Genomic DNA, 23781 nt, shown 5'->3' on the forward strand with positions numbered 1-23781 from the left:
GCAACAGTGTGATGCTGCTTTCATCACTTTGATGAAAGCTCTGGTATCTGTGAGTTCTTCTGGTCCAGTTTGGTCCTTTATGAACCGTGCAAATTATGGAATGTGTGCTTTGTTGCAGTTCTGGTTGGAATGAAGGTCCATTTTCCCTGATTTGATGCTGCTAAAATGATTTATGGTTTATGATGCCTAGTTGCTTTGTTCAAAATCTTGTAAACCAAATGCTTGAGGGATAAACAACCCAACTATTTCTATGTATCAGTCAATTTTTGTTTTTGCCTTTGTGGCTTGACAAATTCAGTTGGCCTTATAAAGTCAGGATTGAAAATGTTTCAATCAATAGATGTTACACAGAGGGGGGGGGGAGAAAGAAAGAGACATGTTCTTCCTACTAAAGTCAAAGTAGAACTACAATACTTTTGATTTGTTTAAATTGGAGACCTTTTCTGTTGTACGTAATGATGCATATTATTCAAGGCATAGCTAATGATTTGAAATTATAATGTGAAACATTTTGCGCCTATTCTGAATTCAGACAGATATGAACAGTGCAATTTTCAAGGAAGATTTTAAATCTTTCTTGGGTACAATGGTAGGCAGAAGCAACTCTGATCACCAGCTCTATACAACTCCCCCAGCTTCAATGTTGTGTCTTCTACAGCCTGTCAAGATCTGCTACTGAACGTTTTTGCCATGGTTGTTAAGCAAATCGCTGTAGTTCAGTGAATCAACAGCCATTAAATGAATTAAAATTTGCTTGCTGAAAGCTCTCCGGAAGGTTGCAAATGGCAGTCAATGACTCTGGGTGGATACTGCGACTATTATAAATATTGTCATGGCCCAATAGATCCAAGTTTGGAGGAGGAGGAGGAGGAGGAGGAGGAGGAGGAGGAGGAGGAGGAGGAGGAGGAGGAGGAGGAGGAGGAGGAGGAGGAGGAGGAGGAGGAGGAGGAGGGGAGGAGGAGGAACCACTAGGGCCATCCAATGGGGATGGCATTCTCCACTGGAATGTTTGAGGACGATGCTGTCCCAGGTTCCTCCGGCATTAGGGGAGATGGTCAACTAGACAGAGAACTGCCTGCCCTCACAAACACAGGTGAAGATCAGCTGCAGACATGCAGTGGGAATGAGAAGTAGCAGATTCCCTCTGATGAGGAACAGCTACCTCCCCCATTCGATCCGAGAGCATGGAGAGTGGAATGGAGGCAAACTCAGATGAGGTCTGCAAGGCTGCTGATGAGGAGGCCATCCTGCCCCTCCTCACAAGGAACACCTGGCTTGAGCTGATTTAATCAGAGGCCAGGGAAGTGTGTCTTCATCAGGAACAATTCTTTTTCTTTGGCACACAATTCCCTGGCCTTGGAAAAACTCTGGTTTGGATTGTGTTTCTGCCTATGGATGCTGAACCTTTCTTGTGGACTCTTGATCTAGCCCTGTGGAGCCTGAACCTTGTTTCTGGATTACAGACTTCCTCCTTGCCTTGTAAATCATCTCTGATGATTACTAGCTTTAGTTTTTGAGACTGTGTTGCAATGACTGTGGGTGGCTGCCTTCAGGAAAGTTTGGGGTGGAGCTTTACTGGCCATTGTAAGGCCATTTGCCATGGGATAGCATGGTAATAGAAGTCTTTATTGTAGCCTGCATCTGTCTAGACCAGCGGTGTCAAACTGGATTTCATTGAGGGCCACATCAGGGTTGTGTTTGACCTCAGGGGGTTGGGGTGGCAGTGGCCAGCTTGATGTCACGTGTGTCAGGGGCACCTGTGGTGTCCTGAATGCTCTGAAGTGAAAACCAGCTCCCAAGCTCCATTTTTGGCCAAAATGGCCTCCTGCAACCTTCTGCCAGCAAAAATGGAGCTCACATGTGGCCCTCGTGAGCTCTGTTTTCGGCTAGGACAGCCTCCTGAAATCCTCTGTCAGCAAAAATGGAGCATGCGCCCCTCCCAAGCTCCGTTATTGCTAGCAGAGGCAAGGCAGGCTGGTCCTTTGCTATTTCTAGAGTAGTCCCATGAGCCAGTTCTAAGCACCCCACAGGCAGGATCCAGACCCCGGACCTTGAGTTTGACACCCCTGGTCTACACAACCTGGGTCATACAAATACATGCCAGTTACCAACTCCTGAATCATGATCATGTGAGCACTGGGTTGCTGTAACAGCCAGAAGTACATGGATGGTTGTAAGTAACATTGTCATACTGTAACTTTGAACAGTTGTTAAATGAACTGTCATAAGTTGAGGACTACCCATATCTCTGATTTTCTTCATAAGCTATTTCTAAAGGTGTAAGTTCTCTGTTAAATCAACACTTGCAAAGGAGAAGCAAGTTCCAGAGAAAGTTATATCTGGCCCACAAATCCCTAAAGTTAAGGATAATTTGTTTGATAATTTAGAGAGCTTTTCCTTTGAGTTCCATAAAATTATCTATTTGTTAGACACCTAGATGGGGAGGCATCATATTTTAAAACATTTTTAAAAGGCAGAAAGTAATTTCACAATTTCAGATAAATGTATCCTTGTAAAGCAGTGGCCCCCAACCTTTTTTGAACCAAGGACCAGTTTCACGATTATTTATTCTTCCACGGACCGGTACCTGAGTAACACGAGACTCCACCGCCATCGGGACGGCTCTTTGTTTGAAGCCGCCCCCCCCTTCAATGAAACTAAGGCTCGAGCACCCAAATGCTGCTTTCCAACTGAAAACCCGGAAGCACTTTCCAACCGAAAACCCGGAAGCAACCGAAAACCCGGAAGCGCCGTCGAAACAAGATGGCGGCGCCCAAGCTTTGCGGCCCGGTAAAAAATGATCCATGGACCGGTACCGGTCCGGGGACCGGTGGTTGGGGACCCCTGTTGTAAAGGATTCAAAAGACAAAGAAGAACCAGGAACATATTATAGCAAGTATTTTGGAGACTGAGATAAAATGCTATTTCTTCTTCTGTTTTTTAAATGGATTTTTCTCACAAAATTCTAGAATTATTAGCTACCTCGAGTGAGCCTGCTGTAGTTTGCTTCACTTATTTCTTGTGAACAAATGTAGTTTGTAATTTTCTATTTTTCACTTTTTGCTCTTCGTGACATAACCTTCCTACACAAATGTTTTAAAGAGGTTAGGCTATGCACCAGGAGAAGAGAATGATTAGACAGTACATTCTTCAGCAGCAGAAAAAAAGGTAATACTGTACTATATTAAGAATATGAATCGTGTTGTTGATTGTTCAGCTTCTCTTCTACTGTCTTAACATAACTTATAACACCCCTTAAGACAGGTTAGTATTATTCCAAGAAAAATGAGAAAGAACATTTTCCTTAAACTACCTGGTAAGGTTTTTTTTTTTTCCTCTTGCAAGAGACAAGCTGTATTGAGTATTCTTGGTACACTGGACCATTTTATTAAACTATTTATGAAACTCTTCCTTCATACTTTCTCTTTTTTACATGGTCTCATCTTGACATTGCAGATCCAAGAGTTATAACCTATCATTAACGTACTGCAAGAATGTCACATTTATCTTCCTATGAAACTTTTCCATCTTAGAAATAACCTGTACTTATGGAAAACGATTTAAAACACTGATATCCAAGTGACAATATAAAACCACTTTTGGTGAGTTGGGCTAATAATCTTTCTGGCTCAGCAGTATCCCTTCCGACTAATAATTCTCAGCCATGGGTATTTCCAAGATATTGATGGAAGGCTGTGATCTTCTGCAGGAAACACATAGAGGCACCCCTCGACTTATGACCATAATTGGGGACAAGAAATTTGTCAGAGTATATTCATGAACTGCAATAGAGCATGGTAACAAGGTCAGCCAATGAGGACTGTTTTGGAAACTGAAACTAGAAGTAGCCTAGGCTGGAAACTGAAACTAGAAGTACCCTAGGCATGGCTATATATTAAGCTCTGCAGCTCTGGAGCTATGTTGAGGTCAGAGTCTGTCTATTGAAAATGAAACCGCTTCTCTCCTGTGCTGTGTATAATGCTTGCCCCCTGAGCTAAAATGAAGTTCTCTCTGTTGTCTGTTCTGGTGCTGAAGTTACTTGCAACATGTTTCTGTTTGAGTTTGCTCCATGTTGGAGAAATCTACAACTGGTTTGTAAAATTTACTTATCATGTTTATAAAGATATTAAATGAAGCATCAGCCATCTGTGTTTATTTTTCTGGAGCTGAATTCATGCTGCAAAAACTCTGAACAAAATTATTTTCTTTTTTGGCTAGGCAACTGGTTCATTATTATTATTTTTTAATAACAATTTCATTTCTTTATGATATAACACGCAAAAAAAGGAGAAAGAAGGAGAAATAGGGAAGGGGAAGGGGAAAGTGTGGAAAAGAAGTGGGGAAGAAAGAAAAGGCATTGACTTCAACTCCCTTTGATGCAGTAGAATAGTGTAATAACATCAAACCACAACTTTTTAGTTTTACATAGTAGTTTAAACTAGCCAAAAAAGGACGCAGTGGCTCGGTGGCTAAGACACTGAGCTTGTCAATCAGAAAAGTTGGCAGTTCGGCGGTTCGAATCCCGAGCGCCACATAAAGGAGCGAGCTCCCGTTACTTGTTCTAGCTTCTGCCAACCTAACAGTTTGAAAGCATGTAAAAATGCAAGTAGAAAGATAGGCACCACTTTGGTGGGAAGGTAACAGCATTCTGTGCACCTTCGGTGTTTAGTCATGCTGGCCACATGACCACAGAGACATCTTCAGACAATGCTGGCTCTTCGGCTTTGTAACGGAGATGAGCACCACCCCCTAGAGCAGAAACAACTAGCACATATGTGCGAGAGGAAGCTTTATCTTTACTTTAAACTAGCTATTTCCAGAACACCATATCTATCTAATCGGTAAAGCCCAAAATCAAAGTTTCATTTTTTTTCTACCTCAAGCACAAAGTCCAGAAGCGGTTTCCAAGTAGAAACAAAGGGAGCCCTCGAACTTAAAATAATAATTGGGACTGGAAATTATGTTGCTAAGCAAGGCAGTTTTTAAGTGAATCATCTCTGACTTTGCAACCTTTTTTTGCCGAAGTTGGTAAATAAATCACTGCAGTTGTTCAGTGAATCATGCAGTTTTTAAGATAATCCAGCTTCCCCCCTTGATTCTGCTCATCAGACAGTGCCTGGAAAGGTTGCAAATGGTGATCACATAAACCCAGGATGCTGCAACTGTAGTAAATGCATGATGGTTGCAAAATCCCCCAGTTTTGATCGTGTGACTATGGAGAATACTTGTAAGTGCAAAGACCAGTTCTAAGTCTTTTGTTTTTTTCAGTGCCCCTATAACTTCAGATGGAAGGAACATAGTGGCTCACATGGTTAGGATGTTGGGTTGACAATCAGCAAGACCGTGTTCAAGACCCAAGTGCTGCTGTGTGGTGGGGTGAGCTCCCGTCATTCACTCTAGCTTTTGCCAGCCTACCAGTTCAAAAGCGAGCAATCTCAGATAGGTAGATGGGTACCACTTCAGTGGGCACATTAATGGGGACATGAAAGGCGCCCCCAACTGGCTGTCCCCTGGGCAACAGTGATGTCACTGGCTAATAATTTCAACCTGGAAGCACCTTGGTGCTTTCGACACAGACGAGACGGGATTCTAAATGGTAAATGTTAAATGAATGGTTGTAAGTTGAGGTCAGTGGTGGGATTCAGCCAGTTCGCATCAGTTCGACAGAACTGGTTGTTAACTTTCCAAGCAGTTTGGTGAACTGGTTGTTGGAAGAAATCATTAGGGCAGAGAACCACTTGTTAAACTATTTGAATTCCACCACTGGTTGAGGTCCACCTCTATTCTCCGTCCCTGAGTTATTGCTCCTTCCTGAGTTCTACTCACCATTATTCATGATTGCATCTTAACGTTCCTATTCTAACTTTTCAAAACTTGAACCATTGGGAACACACAAGCATTGAGCATGAATGAAAGATGAATCAGGAGAGAAGATGTGAATGGCGCGGGAAACTTTAATGTCATGTATTATCACTTTCTTACTCTGGCTGACATCTCTGCTTTAGCTGTCTGGAGCTAATTATCTTCAGTTTAGCAAAATAATAAATGTTAAGAAGCCCCTTACCTCTCTCTCCTCTCTCCTCTCTCTTTCTCTCTTTCTTTTGGGGTGTACTGGCATTACAGTTCCTCAAATTATGCCTAAATTTGGTATTTTGAAATGTAAAATGGCTGGAGCAGAGATCATTATCATAAGGCTTGTGTGGAGTTAAAGCCACTAGTGAAAATATAGTATGTTTCTTTGCAGCATAATCATTTAATTTTGCTCTCTCAGTAGTCTTTCCAGCTGAATCTTGACAAAGGCACAATTGACTCATTTTAGCAGGTAGTCAAATTTATCAAAAAATGGCTGTTATGGACTTGGCTGCATAGTCAGGGTGGATAGGTCAGGTTTTTCATTTCCAAACAGAAGGATAATTAATTCATGCATTAACAGAGCTGCTTCCATATGGATGGACTCTGTGTAATTGCCGTAGCATCTCTAATGAGGGAGCTCATCGGTGAATGTGTGAATGACACAACGCTTTCAAACTGAGAAGTTGTAATTTCACATTCTGGTGTGGGAAAGTATTGTGTAAATGGTTCAACCATCATTATTCCTCTTTGCAGAGCTGAGAGTACTGAGCTATGAGGCAAGGAACCCGCATACCATTCTGGCAACTTGCAATATGATATTACTGTTAATTAATCTCTATATTTTCATTAGGAGGATTTGTACAGTGGGAAAACATAATTGATTCCTCACATTATGCTTTTAATAAGTGTGGAATGAGAGTACATTGGCTGCCACAAAGAAGAGGTGTGTGTGTGTGTGTGTGTGTGTGTGTGTGTGTGTGTGTGTGTGTGAACCTATTCTCTAAAGCACCTGAGATCAGAATAAGAAGCCATGGGTGGAAACTAATCAAGGAAAAAACCAACTTGGAACTAAGGAGAAATTTCCTGACAGTGGAAACAATGAATCCGTGAAATGACTTGCCTCCATAAGTTGTGGGTCCTTCCAACACTGAAGGTTTTTAAGAAGACATTGGACAACCATTTGTCTGAAATGGTATAGGGTTTCCTGCTTGAGCAGGGGGTTGGACTAGAAGACCTCCAAGGTCTCATCCAATGTTATTATTCTGTTATTCTGGCACCCCATAAGTGGAAGTTTTGTACGTATTTAAAGGCATAATGGGTCCACATATTTTTTTAAAGATATGGAAGAAACTTTATATGATATATTCCATTTTTTTCTACAGTAGCACAGACAAGTATATGAAGAAGGGGCAAAAGTCAAATAGGTGGTACATGGACTCTTTGTGAATTTCTGGCCCAATTGCCAAATCTGGCTTCTTCAGGAGTATCCCATTGGCAACCTACAGGAAAATTTGATTCACGGAAAGATAATAAGATTTTCATTCTACCTTGAGAAAGAGGTACAATAGGACAGAAATGAGATGGCTGACTTCCCATGACTGTTCAATGGAAAGTACAGACTAACTATGGGTAGTCCACAATATATAACCATTCATTTAACAATCATTCAAAGTTACAATGTTAGTGAAAAAAGTGACCCTTCCTCACAGTTAAAATTATTGCAGCATTCCCATGGACACATGATCAAAATTTGGGTGATTGGCAATGGTTTTAGTGACATAGGGACACATAATTGCTATTTCCAGCCAACTTCCAACAAGTCATTGGGGATAGCTGGATTTGCTTAATGACTGCATGATTCACTTATCAACTGCTGTTATTTGCTTAACAATCCTGTCAAAAAAATGTCATAAAAACAAGCAGGTGTCAGAGTTTTGATGGGTGCCCTTATTAATTCATGAACCTCAAGTCAAATTTCAAAAGAAATCCAATTATTTATTAGGAGCAATATGTTGGCACTTTTCCCAAGTGCAGTTGGCTCTACCCTACGTAATTTTCTGCGCACCTATGACCCTGTTTCCCCCCTCCTTTCAGAATGGGTTATAAATCACATTCTCCAACGAAGCACTTTTGCGGGCTGTGGAAAACATGCCTCTCTGGCTGGGCTTGGTAACCTGAGACACAATCTGGAGAAAGGTATGCGTGGAATGTGCTTCTGGTCATAGCAACAAACTGCTCCATCAGATCTCCCCCCCTCCTTCTTATGGCAACTCAAGAACAAGCCAGGAATGCTTTATGAGTTGACAGTAGGACTCCCTTATTGCCTTGCTTAGTGACAGAAATTCAGATCCCAATGTGGCCATAAGTCAAGGACCTCCTATAGTTAGTTGCCTGTAATTTCCTAAAGCTTTAGGAAATTTTGGAAGAGTAGAAAAAGGAAGAATAACACCATACTGAGTCTTGCATTTTAAACTGTTTTCAGCATCACTAAATTTGTTCAAAAGATTGTAGAGTATGCATGTAGCTGACCTGGTGCTTAAACTAGACAGCACGATTTCTTGTTCATAATATACGGTAGCCAGATTTCACACATCATTTTTAAGTGATGATGTAGGTTGACTTAGTTTTGACTTGTGTGAACCCAGACAACTGTGGTTTGTCTTCATTCAGTAAATGAAGGTTAAGCAACTCTGGCTTAGTGCCTTATACATGCAACACCCGTGTTTGGTTTTCAATGTTTTGTGATGGGAGTATGTGAAAAAGTCATCTTAGGCACAACAGCTCAGTTAACAGAGTAACAGAGTTAGAAGAGATCTTGGAGGCATACTAGCCCAACCTCCTGCTCAAGCAGGAAACCCTATTCCATTTCAGTCAAATGCTTTTCTTCTTAAAAACCTTCAGTGTTGGAGCACCCACAATTCTGGAGCAAGTCATTACATTGGTTTATTGTTCTCACTGTTAGGAAATTGCTCCTTAGTTCTAGGTTGGTTCTCTCCTTGATTAGAATAGAATAACAGTGTTGGAAGAGACCTTGGAGGTCTTCTAGTCCATCCCCCTGCTTAGGCTGTACCATTTCAGACAAATGGTTATCCAATCTCTTCTTAAAAACTCTCATTGTTGGAGCATTCACAACTTCTGGAGGCAAGTTGTTCCACAGATTAATTGTTCTCACTCTCAGGAAATTCCTCCTTAGTTCTAGGTTGCTTCTCTCCTTGATTAGTTTCCACCCACTGCTTCTTGTCCTGCCCTCAGGTGTTTTGGAGAATAGCTTGACCCCCTCTTCTTTGTGGCAACCCCTGAGATATTGGAACACTGCTATCATGTCACCCCTAGTCCTTCTGTTCATTAAACTAGACATACCCAATTCCAGCACCCATTCTTTATGTTTTAGCCTCCAGTCCCTTAATCATCTTTGTTGCTCTTCTCTGCATTCTTTCTCGATGTCTTTTTTACATTGTGGCAACCAAAACTGGGTGCAGTATTCCAAGTGTGGCCTTACCATGGTATTGTAAAATGGTATTATTAGTTTCCATCCACTGCTTCTTGTCCTGCCCTCAGGTGCTTTGGAGAATAGGTTGATTCCCTCTTCTTTGTGGCAGCCCCTCAAATATTGGAACACTGCTATCATATCTCTCCTAGTCCTTCTCTTCACTGGACTAGACATACCCAATTCCTGCAACTATTCCTCATATGTTTTAGCCTTCAGTCCCCTAATCATCATTGTTGCTCTTCTCTGCACTCTTTCTAGAGTCTCAACATGCTGTCACCTTAGTTTTAGTGAAATCAGCTCCTTCCTTCACTTGCAGTTTTTGAGTCAACTGTCATGTCTCTGAGACTGAACTTCCAGACTTGTACCAGCCCTATTCCAGCACGTGGGATGACATCATCACCGTTAAAAGGAATATACTTACTTTATCCAACCATACGTGTTGCTATAAGAGGGAGGGTGGGTAAATAAAGTAGGATAAAGATAGCAACCCCTTCCAACTCACCTGTCAGTGATCTGGTGGTGGCGCTCTCATAAAGAGGTACTCCTTCCCCAGCATTATTAAACGCTTTGAGAGATATGACATAATGGGAACTTGGTTCTGTAAATGAAGCAAATATAATATCATCAGAGTTAACAGCATGAAGCAGATTTGGGCAATAATCATAAACTTGCTTGCCAAATCAAATATGCATACTTAACATGTTTTTCCATGTTATTCGTTCAAATGAATAACACAAATGTATTTATGTATTATATTGATCAAAGTGGATCTTGGCTTTTTCAAGAAGCCTTTGATTAAGCCACCTTATCTTATGGTCTATGAATTAAGAAAAGGCTCAGCTTTGGGAATCTGGATAGAGAAGCTTTGAACTTCCCCAAGCATGAAACTGTTTTAAGAGATTAGAATCGAGGGTACATTTTTCACTATCCATTGATTAAGATTATTCATATTATGCTGTATGAATTATTTTCTACACCGTTGTCCTTTGCATATTGGTGTTGGAGGGCATCTAAAATCTAATGAAATAAATAAGCAAATAAATAGAAATAAGCAAATATATAAAAATTGACTGCATGCCAGAAGGAAAATGAAATCTTAAGAATGATCCATATATTTCTCACTCATGTACATATCCAATGTTCAAAACCATTTTCAATCATATTTCCAGTCCTATTAAGAAAAAATAAAGGATGAAATAAAATTGTTCATTTCTTCCCAGGTTCATTTAGAGGAACAATAAATAACTGCTGAGCTACTGAAAATAGTAGGAAACTATTTTTTTTTTCTGCCCATTTTATTTAACCCCTGATCATAGCTCATCGACTGTAGTTTACTTGGTAGATCATAAGGTGTTTAAGTTCAGAGCTACCTGTTACAACTTTCATGAGGAAAGTAACCTCAACTAGACCCAGTGAGAATTCTGAAGATTTCACTAGAGAATGTTGAGGGTCATCACACGGTTCTCTGATTTCATTTTCCCCTTCTCTGTATTTATCATTGACCCCTTCCTTATGAATACTGGCAAGAATACATAAGTTTTTTAGTGAGGAGGTCCTTGGTGCTTTCTGAACTTGGTGGTTTTCTTGCAGACATTTCATTGCCAGATTAGGAATGAACTAGTCTATTAGTTACGTACCTAGCGGAAATTTCTCTCCTTCTAGCCTTGTTGATGTTATCTAGTTTGGGTAATGAAACATTTCCCAGTAAACAATCAAATTTAGGAAGTACCAAGGACTTCTATTTGAACCAGGGGTGAGATGCTACCAGTTCGGCCCAGTTGTATAGAACCAGTAGCTCCCAAAAGCAGCTGACACAGAACCAGTTCAGTGCAACAACCTTCTGGTCTTCTGTTTGGCCTACTCGCCTACCCGGGCTCTTGGCTGTCCTTTATTTGCAGCTTTTTCAACCTCAGCTGCATTGGGCAGCATATCTGAGGTTGAAAAAACAGGAAAGAAGAGGATTTTCAAAAACTGCGCACCTGCGCGCAACACTTGTCAGTTGTCCGGGCGGCACAGCTGATGTTTTTTTGCAAATGCTGTACACACATGCGCAGCGCGTGTCAGGCATGGGTGCGTGCATAGCACGTGCACGCAAAACACTCTCACCGAACCGGTAGTAACATCGGTTGAATCCCACCCCTGATTTCAACCCTGAGCTACAAATATGACCCTCCATCAAAATTAAGATCAATATTTGTCCTTATGGAAGCAGTTGTGTTTCAAATAGGCAGCAGGTCAAGGACAACAACAACAACAAAAACAACAATAACAACAAAAGACAGGCTGTGAAGGGCAACTCATTAACACTGCGTTTAAATCAAAAAATTATTTAAATTAAATTAAAGTATGCTACATATAAAATAACTTTCTTGCTCTGGCACATTAGCAATTATGTAAAGTGACAATTCCCCGAGGACCTTTATTGCTCTGAGAGTGAATAGATATACATTTGGCTGGGAAAAGTAATGAGCAACTCAAACATCCGCCTTGTAACCACTTTCTGAGATGCAACTTGCCATCAGACATGGGATACATCACTGGAACAGCACACAGCTTAAACTGTTGTTCATTGCCATGGCCTGGCTATTGAATAATCAGCCCTGCCAGTTTCTTGGTGATAGGAGACCTACTCAAAATATTCATTAAAAAGAAATCCATCTTGTTACTGCTGAGAGTTTCTCAGCTGCTCAGTTAGTAAAATAAAGTGGATTTGCTTGACTTGATTGCAGGAGCTATGCATTTCACCACCACATGCAGAAGAAATGTATTCTCCTTATGAAAAAAATATCATTACAGATACACATCTATATTTAGAAATCAAGTTTTTCAATTCTCAACTAATTGGACTCAGCATTTCTCTTCACTGCTATAGACTACATTTTATAAAGTTTAATCATGTGGCAAGAAAGAAAAAAAATCTAAAATATATCATAGCTATAAATAATCACTTCAGTTACTATTTCAACAAAATAATTACACAAAATACTTTCTTGAAGTGGTATAATGAGTGTTTTAAAGCACTTAACTTTGGTAATATCATATAAGTAACATCTTAGCAATGTTGTGTCACACATACACACATACACACAAATACACTTATACACTCACAGTGTACAGTATATAGAATATACACGCACAATGTACACACACACACATATATACACAATCACAGTAAAATAGAGTAGAGTGGAATAGAACAGGACAGAACAGAACAGAACAGAATAGAATAGAATAGAATAATAGAATAGAATAGAATAATTTGGCCAAAAATGTGGTAACTAGACACACAAGGAATTTATTTCCAGTGCAGAAGATCTCCAAGTACAAACAAAGCAACAGAGTAATAATAATTATAATAAGATACCAATAAGAGGGAATAGTAGAGAAGATGAAAGGAATACTACTACTACTATCACTATTACTACTACTACTGCTACACGAATAAATATCCTTAGACATAAAAAAATAGTGTGAGGATTAGGGGTTCAGAAAGTAGTGACATAAGAGAAAAAACTGACTCTGTGTTTAGATGTTTGGCAATGTCCTATAGTAGCATCCTGAGGCGAAGAGTTGACGCAATTGATGCCCAAGATGTGAAGGATCTCTACATATTTTCTCAGCTCTATTTCTGACTCGTGCAATATACAGATCCTCAATGGAAGGCAGGCTGGTTGCGATTATTTTTTCTGCAGTCCTAACTATCCATTGATGTCTGTACCAGTTCTGTTTGGTTACCAAATCAGACAGTTATCAAAGTACAGGTGTCAATAATTCCTCTGTAGAACACTATTAACAACACCTGGGACAGTCTGAACTTTCTGAGTTGAAGCAGGAAGAACATTCTTTGTTGTGCATTTTTAATTATGGTTCTCATGTTTTAGTCCAATGCCTTTAATTACCATTCTGATTTTACAGAGAAGAAAGAAAACAAAAGAAGGAAAGAAGGTAGAAATATAGAAGAGTCTTGAAGTAAAACTAGCTGAGAATGACCAAGAAAAAAAATATTTATGGATTATTGCCAAATCTTTGTAAACAAATCCTCCTTCTTTCTTTATCCAGATAATTCTGACCCTGATCTACCAGCTAGTGTTATTGGGTTGCACATAAGCTAGAAGCCTAATCAATGTATTCACTTTTTTAGCTACCAGTTTTCTTCATGTCCATGTTACTTATTGAGAGTTCTCTGAACTATCGATTCAAATCAGATCTCACATTTCATCTGGTGGGGAGCTAAAAACCTTAAATCTGACTGTATTTCAAATTAATCAGATTTTTGGTGTTACACAGCCAGTCTTCATAGAGGGGGCTAAATCTTTTGTTTCCATATTAGGAATGAAATTTTAACAGCACATTTCCCATTAAGACAATAGAAAGTGCCCTTATATAAGTCAGACCACTGGAACCCCTAGCTCAGTCCTGATCGCAATGCTTGGCAGATGTGCTCCATGGTTTCAAGTAGAATTTTTCTTCGTCAAAACTTCCAATGGCAAAAATTAAACCTGAGACCTACGGCAAGGACTGCATGCAGTCCTATGCAGGATCATTTTGGCCCTTGGGTTCAGCTTGCATGGCCTTCAAAAGACTTTTGTAAAAACATAATTAAGTTCCTTGGCAAGAGCAATTTATCCTATTTGTTAGAGGTCTGCAATGTTATTTGGGAAAAAAGAGACAGAGTAAAACACAATATCAAGAGCAAAGAAAAAGAGAAAGGAACATTAGAAAGAACGATAATAGGGAACCAGGGCTCCATGTAACTTTGGTATTCCCATATTACTCATTTCAGGTGGTTCAATTTAAGGCAAATTATGACTTCAGGGGATTTGATGAGTACTAAGTCTACCAAACTGGGGAAAAAAATGGGTACTTCATGCAATTCAAGAAGCCACCCCTCTCCAATCCTGAAATAATTTGGTCAGTGCTTGGGTTGAAACCTAACAGTCATTCTCTCCTGCAGCATTGAACTGAAGCATCTAAGATGACTTGAGTTGTTTTAGGTAAGAGGCCTTTTTCTTCGATGAAGCAAATCAGCTTGCTTCTACAGTCCAAACTACTTCACTGCAGCAAATTACATTGCTCTGCAACAGATCTACTAGAAGGGCCTTAGACCTCTGTGAAGCTTAAGGCATCTGTCTTCCTTAAGACTTCTGTGAAGCTTAAGGCATCTTCCCCCCTTTCTCCCAAAGAAATCTACAATTTTTAACCAGTGGGAACTACAGTTGGGTCCATGGATATACATACCATGGAGATACCAGTATCTCACAGGACCTTGTAGAGTAGGCAACCATTGCTGAATTCTATATAAATCTTTGACCTTTCCAATCAATCAAAGCATTTCTATAACCTGTTTTGAGGAAGGAAGGAAGGAAGGAAGGAAGGAAGGAAGGAAGGAAGGAAGGAAGGAAAGGAAGACTAATAATGTCACAAAAGAGAAAAGGCAGGCTGAACTATGCTATCATTAAGTAGATACAGAGCTGGAACAACTACATCAGAGGAAGTTATGTCATTGTTCCTATGTCAAGGTATTGCAAACTTTGAAGGGCTCCATTCTATATCAATAGTGGAATTCAAATTCTTTTATTACCAGTTCTGTGGGTGTGGCTTATTGGGCATGGCAGGGGAAGGATACTGTAAAATCTCCAGTCAGAGGTGGTATTTACCAGTTCTCCGAAGTATGTATGTATGTGTATGTATGTATGTATGTGTGTATGTGTATGTATGTATGTGTGTATATATATATATATATATATATATATATATATATATATATATATATATATATATATATATACATACACACACATACATACATACATACATACATACATATATGAATTATAATTAATCATAGAAAGTACAATTTGCCAAATCTGACACAATGATAGGAAAAATAGAAAACATCTTAGAGGACAGCATTGAGATTCAGGGGGTTTCTTGATAAGCTGGGACAAAGAGCAATATGAATTTTACCAGCAATCAATGGAAAGCCCTCCATCTGAGTGGAAAAATCAAAGATATAAGTATAAGGTAGAGGGGGCATATTGGATCAGGGTATACTGATGGACAAAACCAAATTAAATCCAAGATTAAAAAAAGGCACTGTTCTTATCAATTTATCAACAATAAACTAATCAATAAAGATCCAACCTAGAACCCATGAGAAATTTCCTGATAGCAAAAACAATTAATCAGTAGAACAGCTCACCTCCGGAAGTTATGGATGTTCTATCACTGGAGGTTTTTTAAAAGAGTTGGCCAACCATTTTTCTGAAATGGTATAGGGTCTCCTGCTTCATCAGGATGTTAGAATAGAAGACCTCCAAGGTCCCTTCCTATTCTTTTATTTTATTCTGTTATTTTTTCTTTATTTGGGGTTGGTCAAAGCACACTTGGTTTTGTATCTAGCTCAGGGCACCATATTTCAGGCAGCACATTGACAGGAGTCAGCACTAAAAATGATGTAGAATTTGAGTGAAGAAAAAGAGGAATAGCTGGAGACACTGAGTATGTAGAAAAGGAAAAACCATGGGGAAACATGATAGCTGTTTTCAAATGTCTTAAGGGCAGAAGTGTTCTTGTTCCACACGACAGGATGAAAAACAACATGTTTAAAATACAAGGAAGTAAATTTTAGTTGAACATCAAGGGGAAAAAAATCTTACAAGTAAGAGCTATCCAACAATGGAACAGCTGTCTTAGTATGCTGGCACTCCTTAACTTGATTTAAAGGCTGGCTACCCATCTGGTGGAGTTGCTATCACAGTGGGTTTCTTCACTGGAGAGATGTCTCAAAGGTGCTTTTTCAATGACTGGGAATCTTCATAGACACTGAAGAGATGGTTGCACTAGATCAGGAGTGTCAAACTCAATTTCATTGAGGGCTGCATCAAGGCTGTTTTGTGTTGTTTCTTTGTTTTGTGTTGTTTTGTGTGTTGACCAAAACTGGCCACATCCAGTTTTGGTCGCCACACTATAAAAAAGATGTTGAGACTCTAGAAAAAGTGTAGAGAAGAGCAACCAAAATCATTAGGGGACTGGAGGCTAAAACATACGATGAACGGTTGCAAAAACTGGGCTTGGCTAGTCTAGTAAAGAGAAGGACCAGGGGAGATATGATAGCAGTGTTCCACAGAGAGGAAGGGGTCAAACTATTTTCCAAAGCGCCTATAGGCCAGACAAGGAACAATGGATGGAAACTGAACAAGGAGAGATTCAACCTAGAAATAAGGAGAAATGTTCTGACAGTGAGAACAATCAACCAATGGAACAGAAGTTGCCCTCAGAAGTTGTGGGAGCACCATCACTTGAGACTTTCAAGAAGAGATTGGACTGCCATCTGTCAGAAATGGTGTAGGGTCTCCTGCTTGGGCAGGAGGTTGGACTAGATGACCTACAAGGTCCCTTCCAACTCTGTTAATCTGTTAAAGGTTGTGTTTGTCCTCAGGGGGCTGGGGTGGGTGTGTCCAGGGTGGGCATGGTCAACTTGACTTTACTCATGTCGGGGGTGCCTGTGGTAGCTCGAGCACTCTGCCAGCGAAAATGGGCTCCTGAGCTCTGTTTCCGGTGTGACCGCCTCCTGCAACCCTCTTCCAGCTAAAACGGAGACCAGGAGAGTCGCATGTGGCTCTCCCAAGCTCTGTTTTCATGGCAGAGGCACCAGAGGCTGTTCCCTCACTGTTTCCAGGGTGGCCCCCTGGGTGAAATCTAACCGCCTTGTGCACCCCACGTGCCTTGAGTTTGATACTAGATTATCTCCAAGATCTCTTTCAATCCTTACATCAGGGGTGGGATTCAAATTTCTTAACAACTGGTTCTGTGGGCATGGCCTAATTTGTGGGTGTGGCTTGGTAGTCATGTGACTGGCTGGATGTGGCTTGTATGTAAATATTGTAAATATATATGTAAAGATTGATTTTTTTATTTTAAAAAAGAGCAACTTGTATCCAAAATCAGGCAAAGCAGGCAGGCAGATTGAGCTGCTTGCAGAATCACAGAATCACTCAGAGATCTACCTTTCTGCAATCTGCTGCCTGAGTCTGCACTGAAAAATAGAAGCTTCAATCCTGAGGAAGGTTCAACTCTGCTCTCAGGCCACTTCTCCCTCCCCCAACCCCCTGAATACCACCGCTGACTGGGCCTTAGGGAAGCCTCCTGGGTGGGGTGGGTGGGGAGGGGAGGGGAGGAGCCAGCCAGTGGTGAGATTTGCTGGTTCTCCGAACTGCACAGTATCATAACAACTGGTTCTATAGAACTGGTCTGAACTGGTAGAATCCCACCCCTGCCTTACATGTTATGTGTCTGCGAGTCTTATGGATGGATTTTTGCTGAACTACTTGGCAGGTCTCAAAATGGATAAAGCATAAGCTTGAGAGACTGACATCCTTGATACAAAATTCCATATTTCATATCTATTTGTAATCCTGGACATGCTGAGGATGATTAATCCTATTATTTAATTGCCAAATGAATCAATATTACTTATTTTACAATACTGCTCCATGATTCTCTACCCCCATATTTTGTAATTACTTTTATGTCCTACATTGATACATTTGGTTAATATTACTAATGAGATGGATGGCATGTTCACTGCCAGAAAAAGAAGCCTGTTTTTTTTTATTAAAAAAAATGGCCTGATGAATAACTAGAGCAGTGATTCATTCATAACATTCAAGGGTGATCTGATCACTCTCCCAGCATTATTCACTGCATTGGTGCTCACTGCACTCTCACTGGCTGAGCAGAAATCATTTGGTATGCATGGAGATGGATACAGAGATTTATTCACAAAATTTCCACAATTAGCTTTTCGACTAAGAACGTGATGTGCAAGGAACGAATTTGCACAAGGTCCCTTCCCATAGCTGTGCATAAGAGGGAAAAGAAAGGGAATTGTTTCTATAGCAACATGACGGACCACTTTCTCCTGACCTTTGGTAAAAGAAGTCCAATTAATGTTTTCATTGTTATGGGTCATTAGAGAGAAGGGGTCCATAAAAGCCAACAGCTTCTTTTCTACAAACTCAAACCCTAGCCACACAACCCGACTCATTAATCCCCATTACCCATTCCTGAATGACATCCACAGGTAAAAGAACTCATTTCAGCAGCTTCTTTTATACAATGCAAATGAGCCTTGATTAATCATGAGGTGCCAAGTAGGAAAAAATAATGTTTGTGCCTTACCATTTAATTTTTTTTAGATAAATAATACTAGAATACTTGGAAATAATACCGATATGTAGATTATGCATAGATAGCTAGATAGATAATGATAGATGATAGATAGATAGATAGATAGATAGAGATAGATAGATAGATAGATAGATAGATAGATAGATGATAGATAGATAGACAGACAAAAATATAGACAGATATTAATACTGTTAGATAAATAAACAGACAGATATGAATTAATACAGTTAGATGCTTGGATGTATTTCAACATCCAGAGAAAACAAATTAATTCAGTTTAGCAGACCATATCAAAAGCAGAGTTTAGGCAGAAGTCTGGTTAAAGTGGGTTTCATCTCCTTTCGAAAGCAATTGCCTTACTTCTAAACTTGAAGAGAAAACCTTTCATTGACCACTAAACCTATGGATGGATGGACTGATGACCTCCGTACATTGTAGATGAAGTGCTGCCATCTTTCCATTTGTATCATTCAAAGATTTTTCTCTGTGTAAGAAATGAATAGAGTATGGTGGTGATCACCATCCGTTTGCAAGAAGACAGCTGAAGACTTCTAAAGCTGCGAAAAAGGTTTGGGGATGCCAAGGGATATCATAAAATAACCAGAAAATGTCAGATGCCCTGGAACATCTGCAAGAAAATCTCCAAGCTCAGAAAGCGCCAAGGATCCCTCACTCACTCATAAGGAATGTGATTAGAGTGTCTCATGTGGTGACAGACAACTAGAGGTGGAGAGGAGAATGTCAAAATGGCTGGAGTGAGGACAGAAGTATATGGAAATACAGAATGCTTTCAATGCTCTCCAAATATTGGCAGGGGATTTGGAAGACCAAAGGAAGTGGTGCGGTAGCCTAGAGGTGGAGCTCTCACCTCACAGTCAGGAGGCTGTTAGTTCGATCCTAGGTAGAGGCTGGGCTGATATTTCTCTCTCGGGGCACAATGAGAATATATCTGCCGAATAAAACTCCACATTGGTGACAAGAAAGGCATCCGGTCATTACAAACTCCACTAGCTCCATTCAGTTGCCCAGATTCCACCCCGCAAAGGCTTGTTAAAAGATGATGATCTGGGAAGAACAAAACAAAGGTAGCATGTCCTGAGAGAATACATGTGATATAAAGATGCGGAGTATTGGCAGCAGATCTGGAATGCTGAGAGAGTCATACAGGGACACAGAATGCACCTTTGCAGGTATGTAGTTAGCTGAGCAGGACACTGCTAGGATAAAAACTGTATGTATGTATGTATGTATGTATGTATGATTTATTTGCTATAGTGATCCAATTGAAGGCAAAAAGAGAAGTGGCAGCAGAGAATGAGATGGTTAAATAATGCCATCGACACAATGAACAGGAACTTGAAAAACTCCTGGAGACAAGGGAGGAGCCTGGCCTGCTATGGTCCATGGTTCTCCAAAAGTTGGGCATGGCTTAGTGCCTGAACAACAATAACATAGTTTCCCCACTCCAATGGATTCCTTATTATGGTATCACTGTAGTTGGTGCTTCTTCTCAAACATGCCCCTTGGCCAACTTTCAACAAAGGTGAATGTAGGAAGCCACAAGTCTTTTCGTTTCCTTTGAAACCTCTTTTGAAAGTTTCCTCTCCTCTTTCCATAAAATTTAATGACATGGTTTAAACCCGAAGGTGCACCACAATTTCAGCCATGCGTTCTGCGAAAGGACCCATAGAGGCTTTGCTTGAAGCTTGTCATCTTTGTTGGAGCAGGTGCAACATTCAGCCAGAGTAATGCAAAGTAGACCTAAAGCCCATCTTAAGAACATATCCCATTTTGAAGAATCTTTTAATCCTATTAAGTTACTCTTAATCATATTAGCAGTTTTCATTTTTTAATGCTGCATTAGCTTGGCATTAACCTCCTATCAGTCTAGTGTTCACCAAAGCGGTTAATTTCCCTTGCTGTTTAGATACACAGCAAGATTCTGCTTAGAAAATGGTCCCCTTTCCATCTTATGCAGCCACCCTGGCTGAGATGATTTCAAAAATAATCTTGCCTCTCAGGAGGACTTAATCCAGGTTAATTTAAATTTTAACCTCATTTGTGTTCTTTGACAATTTGTTATTAAAGCAGAATTGATACCAATGGAAGCACCTTCCTTTTTTTTAATGCATGGAGAAACAGAACAGATGCAACCCAATCTGCAAGATTGCACTGCACCACTACGCAACTCATAAAAGTTGCTATGCAACTTTCAAAGAAATTCTGCTGGAAATAATGGATGATTTGGAACCCTGTGAAATAATAAGCATCCCCAGTTCCAGAAATACCCACTCAGTAAGCCACATCATGTCATTGCACAAAAGACATCATGTGATAAATGCAATTGTGTAATTTGCATCATCTGTGCAATGACATCATTATTCAAACCCTCAGCTCCACTTCCCATTAAGTATTTTCCACCCTATTTCTGGTTTTCTTTTTCTATTGGGCCTGATTTTGGCAAAATTGAAGAGGATAAAGCCAAGATTTTGGAATAGAGGAAACTTTGGAAGGTTGGTGTCTGTGTGGAATGTTCTCATGTTATACAAAATGTATTTATTTACTTTTTTCTTGCTCGTCAGCCAAAATGTTGATGATTGAGCTCTGAAAATTATAGATTCAATAGAAAAAGACAGTAATTTTTTTCAATATGAGTTCTCTTTTTATTGCCTAATTAATTGGCTGTTTATCTTACATGTTTTATATTGCATTTGTTATGGTTTTAATCGGTGAGCCACCCAGAATCATCATGGAGTCAGGTGGCACCTAAATCTAACTAACTAAAACAGTTCAAGAATTCAAGAGTTAATCTCATAATTAAAGAAGCTGGTGATACATTAGCTTTTCCTGTCCATCACCTACACTCTGTTTTCTCCCGCTAGATTGATCTCTAAATCTGTGCCTGCTAATTTCAAGAAACTCAAACTCTTTTAACATTGTGAACTCTTCTAACTATCCTAATATGCATTGTAAATTCAATGATTAAGATTATAAAATGTAACATTCAACCAAGCTTGTGGTGTGTATGTTAGTAAATAAAGCAATAAACTGACCGAATACAGACTAAAAATAAGTGTTAGGAGGAGAAAAAGAAGCCCAAAGGAATAAATTGCAAAAACGTCCAACCTAATCCAAAAGGCATGAGGATCTCAGAATACCAAATGTATTTATGATGTAGCCCTGCATGCTACCAGTTATACAGAAGGAGTCCTAGAGTTTTCAGAGAAGGGTAGAAAGTTACAAAGCACTAGGAAATAAAAACCGACATACCTTGCTATTGCATTGCCAGAAATGCTAATGCAAATACCCTGTGGATAGTTGTTTTTGTACTCAGAAATGCAGACATTACAAGTTATTGGGTTAGGTTTTTAATGAAGCAAGCCTCTGTAAAGAGACTGGCATAGTTTTGAGCTCTGTGAGAGAAGTGCAGTGGGAATAAAGTCTTTTCAACTTTCTTCTTCTGTACTACTGAGATGTTTCCTGATCTGAAATGCCAAGGCCACTCCTTTCTGGTGAAATCCGGAGGGTTCTTCAAACCCACTGTGGATTATCCTCCAGTGCTCATGGAAGCTCTGTTGCAGAGGTGGTATTCAGCAGGTTCTGATCAGTTCTGGAGAACCAGTAGCAGAAATTTTGAGTAGTTCAGAGAACCGGTAGCGGAAATGTTGAGTAGTTCAGAGAACCGGTAATGGAAATTTTGAATAGTTCAGAGAACCGGTAGTGGAAATTTTGAGTAGTTCTGAATCCCACCTCTGACTGGCCCCGCCCCCATCTATTCTCTGCCTCCCGAGTCCCAGCTGATTGGCTGGGTCTTCTTTTGTTGCCCTGCACAGGAGAATGGAGCTGGAAATCAGGTTAGTGGGATGGGGAGGGAATGGGGATTTTACAGTATCCTTCCCTTGCCATGCCCACCAAGGCACGCCCACCAAGCCATGCCCACAGAACCGGTAGTAAAACAATTTGAATCCCACCACTGCTCTTTTGCAATGTCCACTGAGAAAGCCCTTCTCAGCTTTCCTCTCTTGTGTAAGAAGAGAAAGAAGATAGGGACTCCAAAATAGAGTGAGGTGAAGCAACACAATTCCTTTGCTTTACTCTCAGAGGCAGAAGGACTGCACTGCTTTGTGCAGTAGCTTCAAGGGGGAACTTTGTTCAAACATCTGTTAAAACAAAGCATCTTTATCCATTTTACAGGTCCAATGCACAGTATATCTTGGTCCCCGTTGCAGGAGATTGGGGGGGGGGGGGGAATTGGGGAAATTGAAACTAGCTCTGATAACAGAGGACCTGGTCAATACATGTTAAATATATCCACAAATTAATTAATTTACTGGATTTTTAATCCCATCTTTAAAGGTAAAGGTTCCCCTCGCCCATACATGCTAATAGTTTCCAGCTCTAGGAGGCGCTGCTCATCTCCGTTACAAAGCCAAAGAGCTAGCGCTGTCCAAAGACGTCTCCGTGGTCATGTGACCAGCATGACTAAAAACTGAAGGTGCATGGAACACTGTTCCCTTCCCACCAAAGTGGCCCCTATTTTTCTACTTGTATTTTTTACATGCTTTCAAACTGCTAGGTTGGCAGAAGCTGGGACAAGGAACAGGAGCTCACCTTTACTGCTTTATTTTTAAAAAAATGTATTTACTGACTTTCTTTTATTACATCATAAAATATTACCTTTACTACTTTAATCCCACCTTTACTACCATGTAAATAACCTAAGACATCTTTTCTCTTCCTATTTTCCCCAGTACAACAACCATGTGAGGTGGATTGAACTGAGTGAGAGTGGCTGGACCAAAACCAGCCAGCCAGCTTTCATATCTAAGGTGGAACTAAAACTCACCGTTGCCTGGTTTCTGGGCCAACACCTTAACCAATCTTCATCATGCTGGTTCTAAGCTCTTAGGTCCAAAGATATTTAATATTGTTCTATAGTGGTAGCCACATTAAAACTTTAGAATCCACTTTGAAACAAATACACTTCTTCATGTCTTTGAAATGATTTAATTCTGATGCCCATCTACCTGAAATGAGCTGTTCCCCAAACCATTATTAAAATCAATGGATCTCCCCATCTAACTTATGCATGAATTTATTGCATTCATTAATTTCTCCAAATCCTTTCTTAAGATTAATCAGATACATTCTTTTCCCCATCCGCCTTCAGAGTGAATTGATTTTCCAACTCTATTTCATCTCTAAAATGATTTTTCCACCCCCTTGTATATTAATTTTATGTTAAC

The 23781-nt window shown here is 40.1% G+C and overlaps 1 protein-coding gene across 1 annotated transcript in view; it reads right to left on the bottom strand.

Annotated features, from left to right (window-relative positions):
• DCC (DCC netrin 1 receptor) overlaps window positions 1–23781 on the bottom strand; it is a 1175771-nt gene that overhangs the window by 139517 nt on the left and 1012473 nt on the right. The window contains exon 16 of the mRNA XM_087927493.1: window positions 9846–9941. Within this exon, the coding sequence (XP_087783619.1) occupies window positions 9846–9941 (96 nt within the window). The remainder of the gene's footprint in view (window positions 1–9845; window positions 9942–23781) is intronic.

The sequence above is a fragment of the Pseudonaja textilis genome, chromosome 2 (genome assembly GCF_049901715.1).
Source record: "Pseudonaja textilis isolate UNSWEBS1 chromosome 2, rPseTex1.2, whole genome shotgun sequence".
Lineage (NCBI taxonomy): Eukaryota > Metazoa > Chordata > Lepidosauria > Squamata > Elapidae > Pseudonaja > Pseudonaja textilis.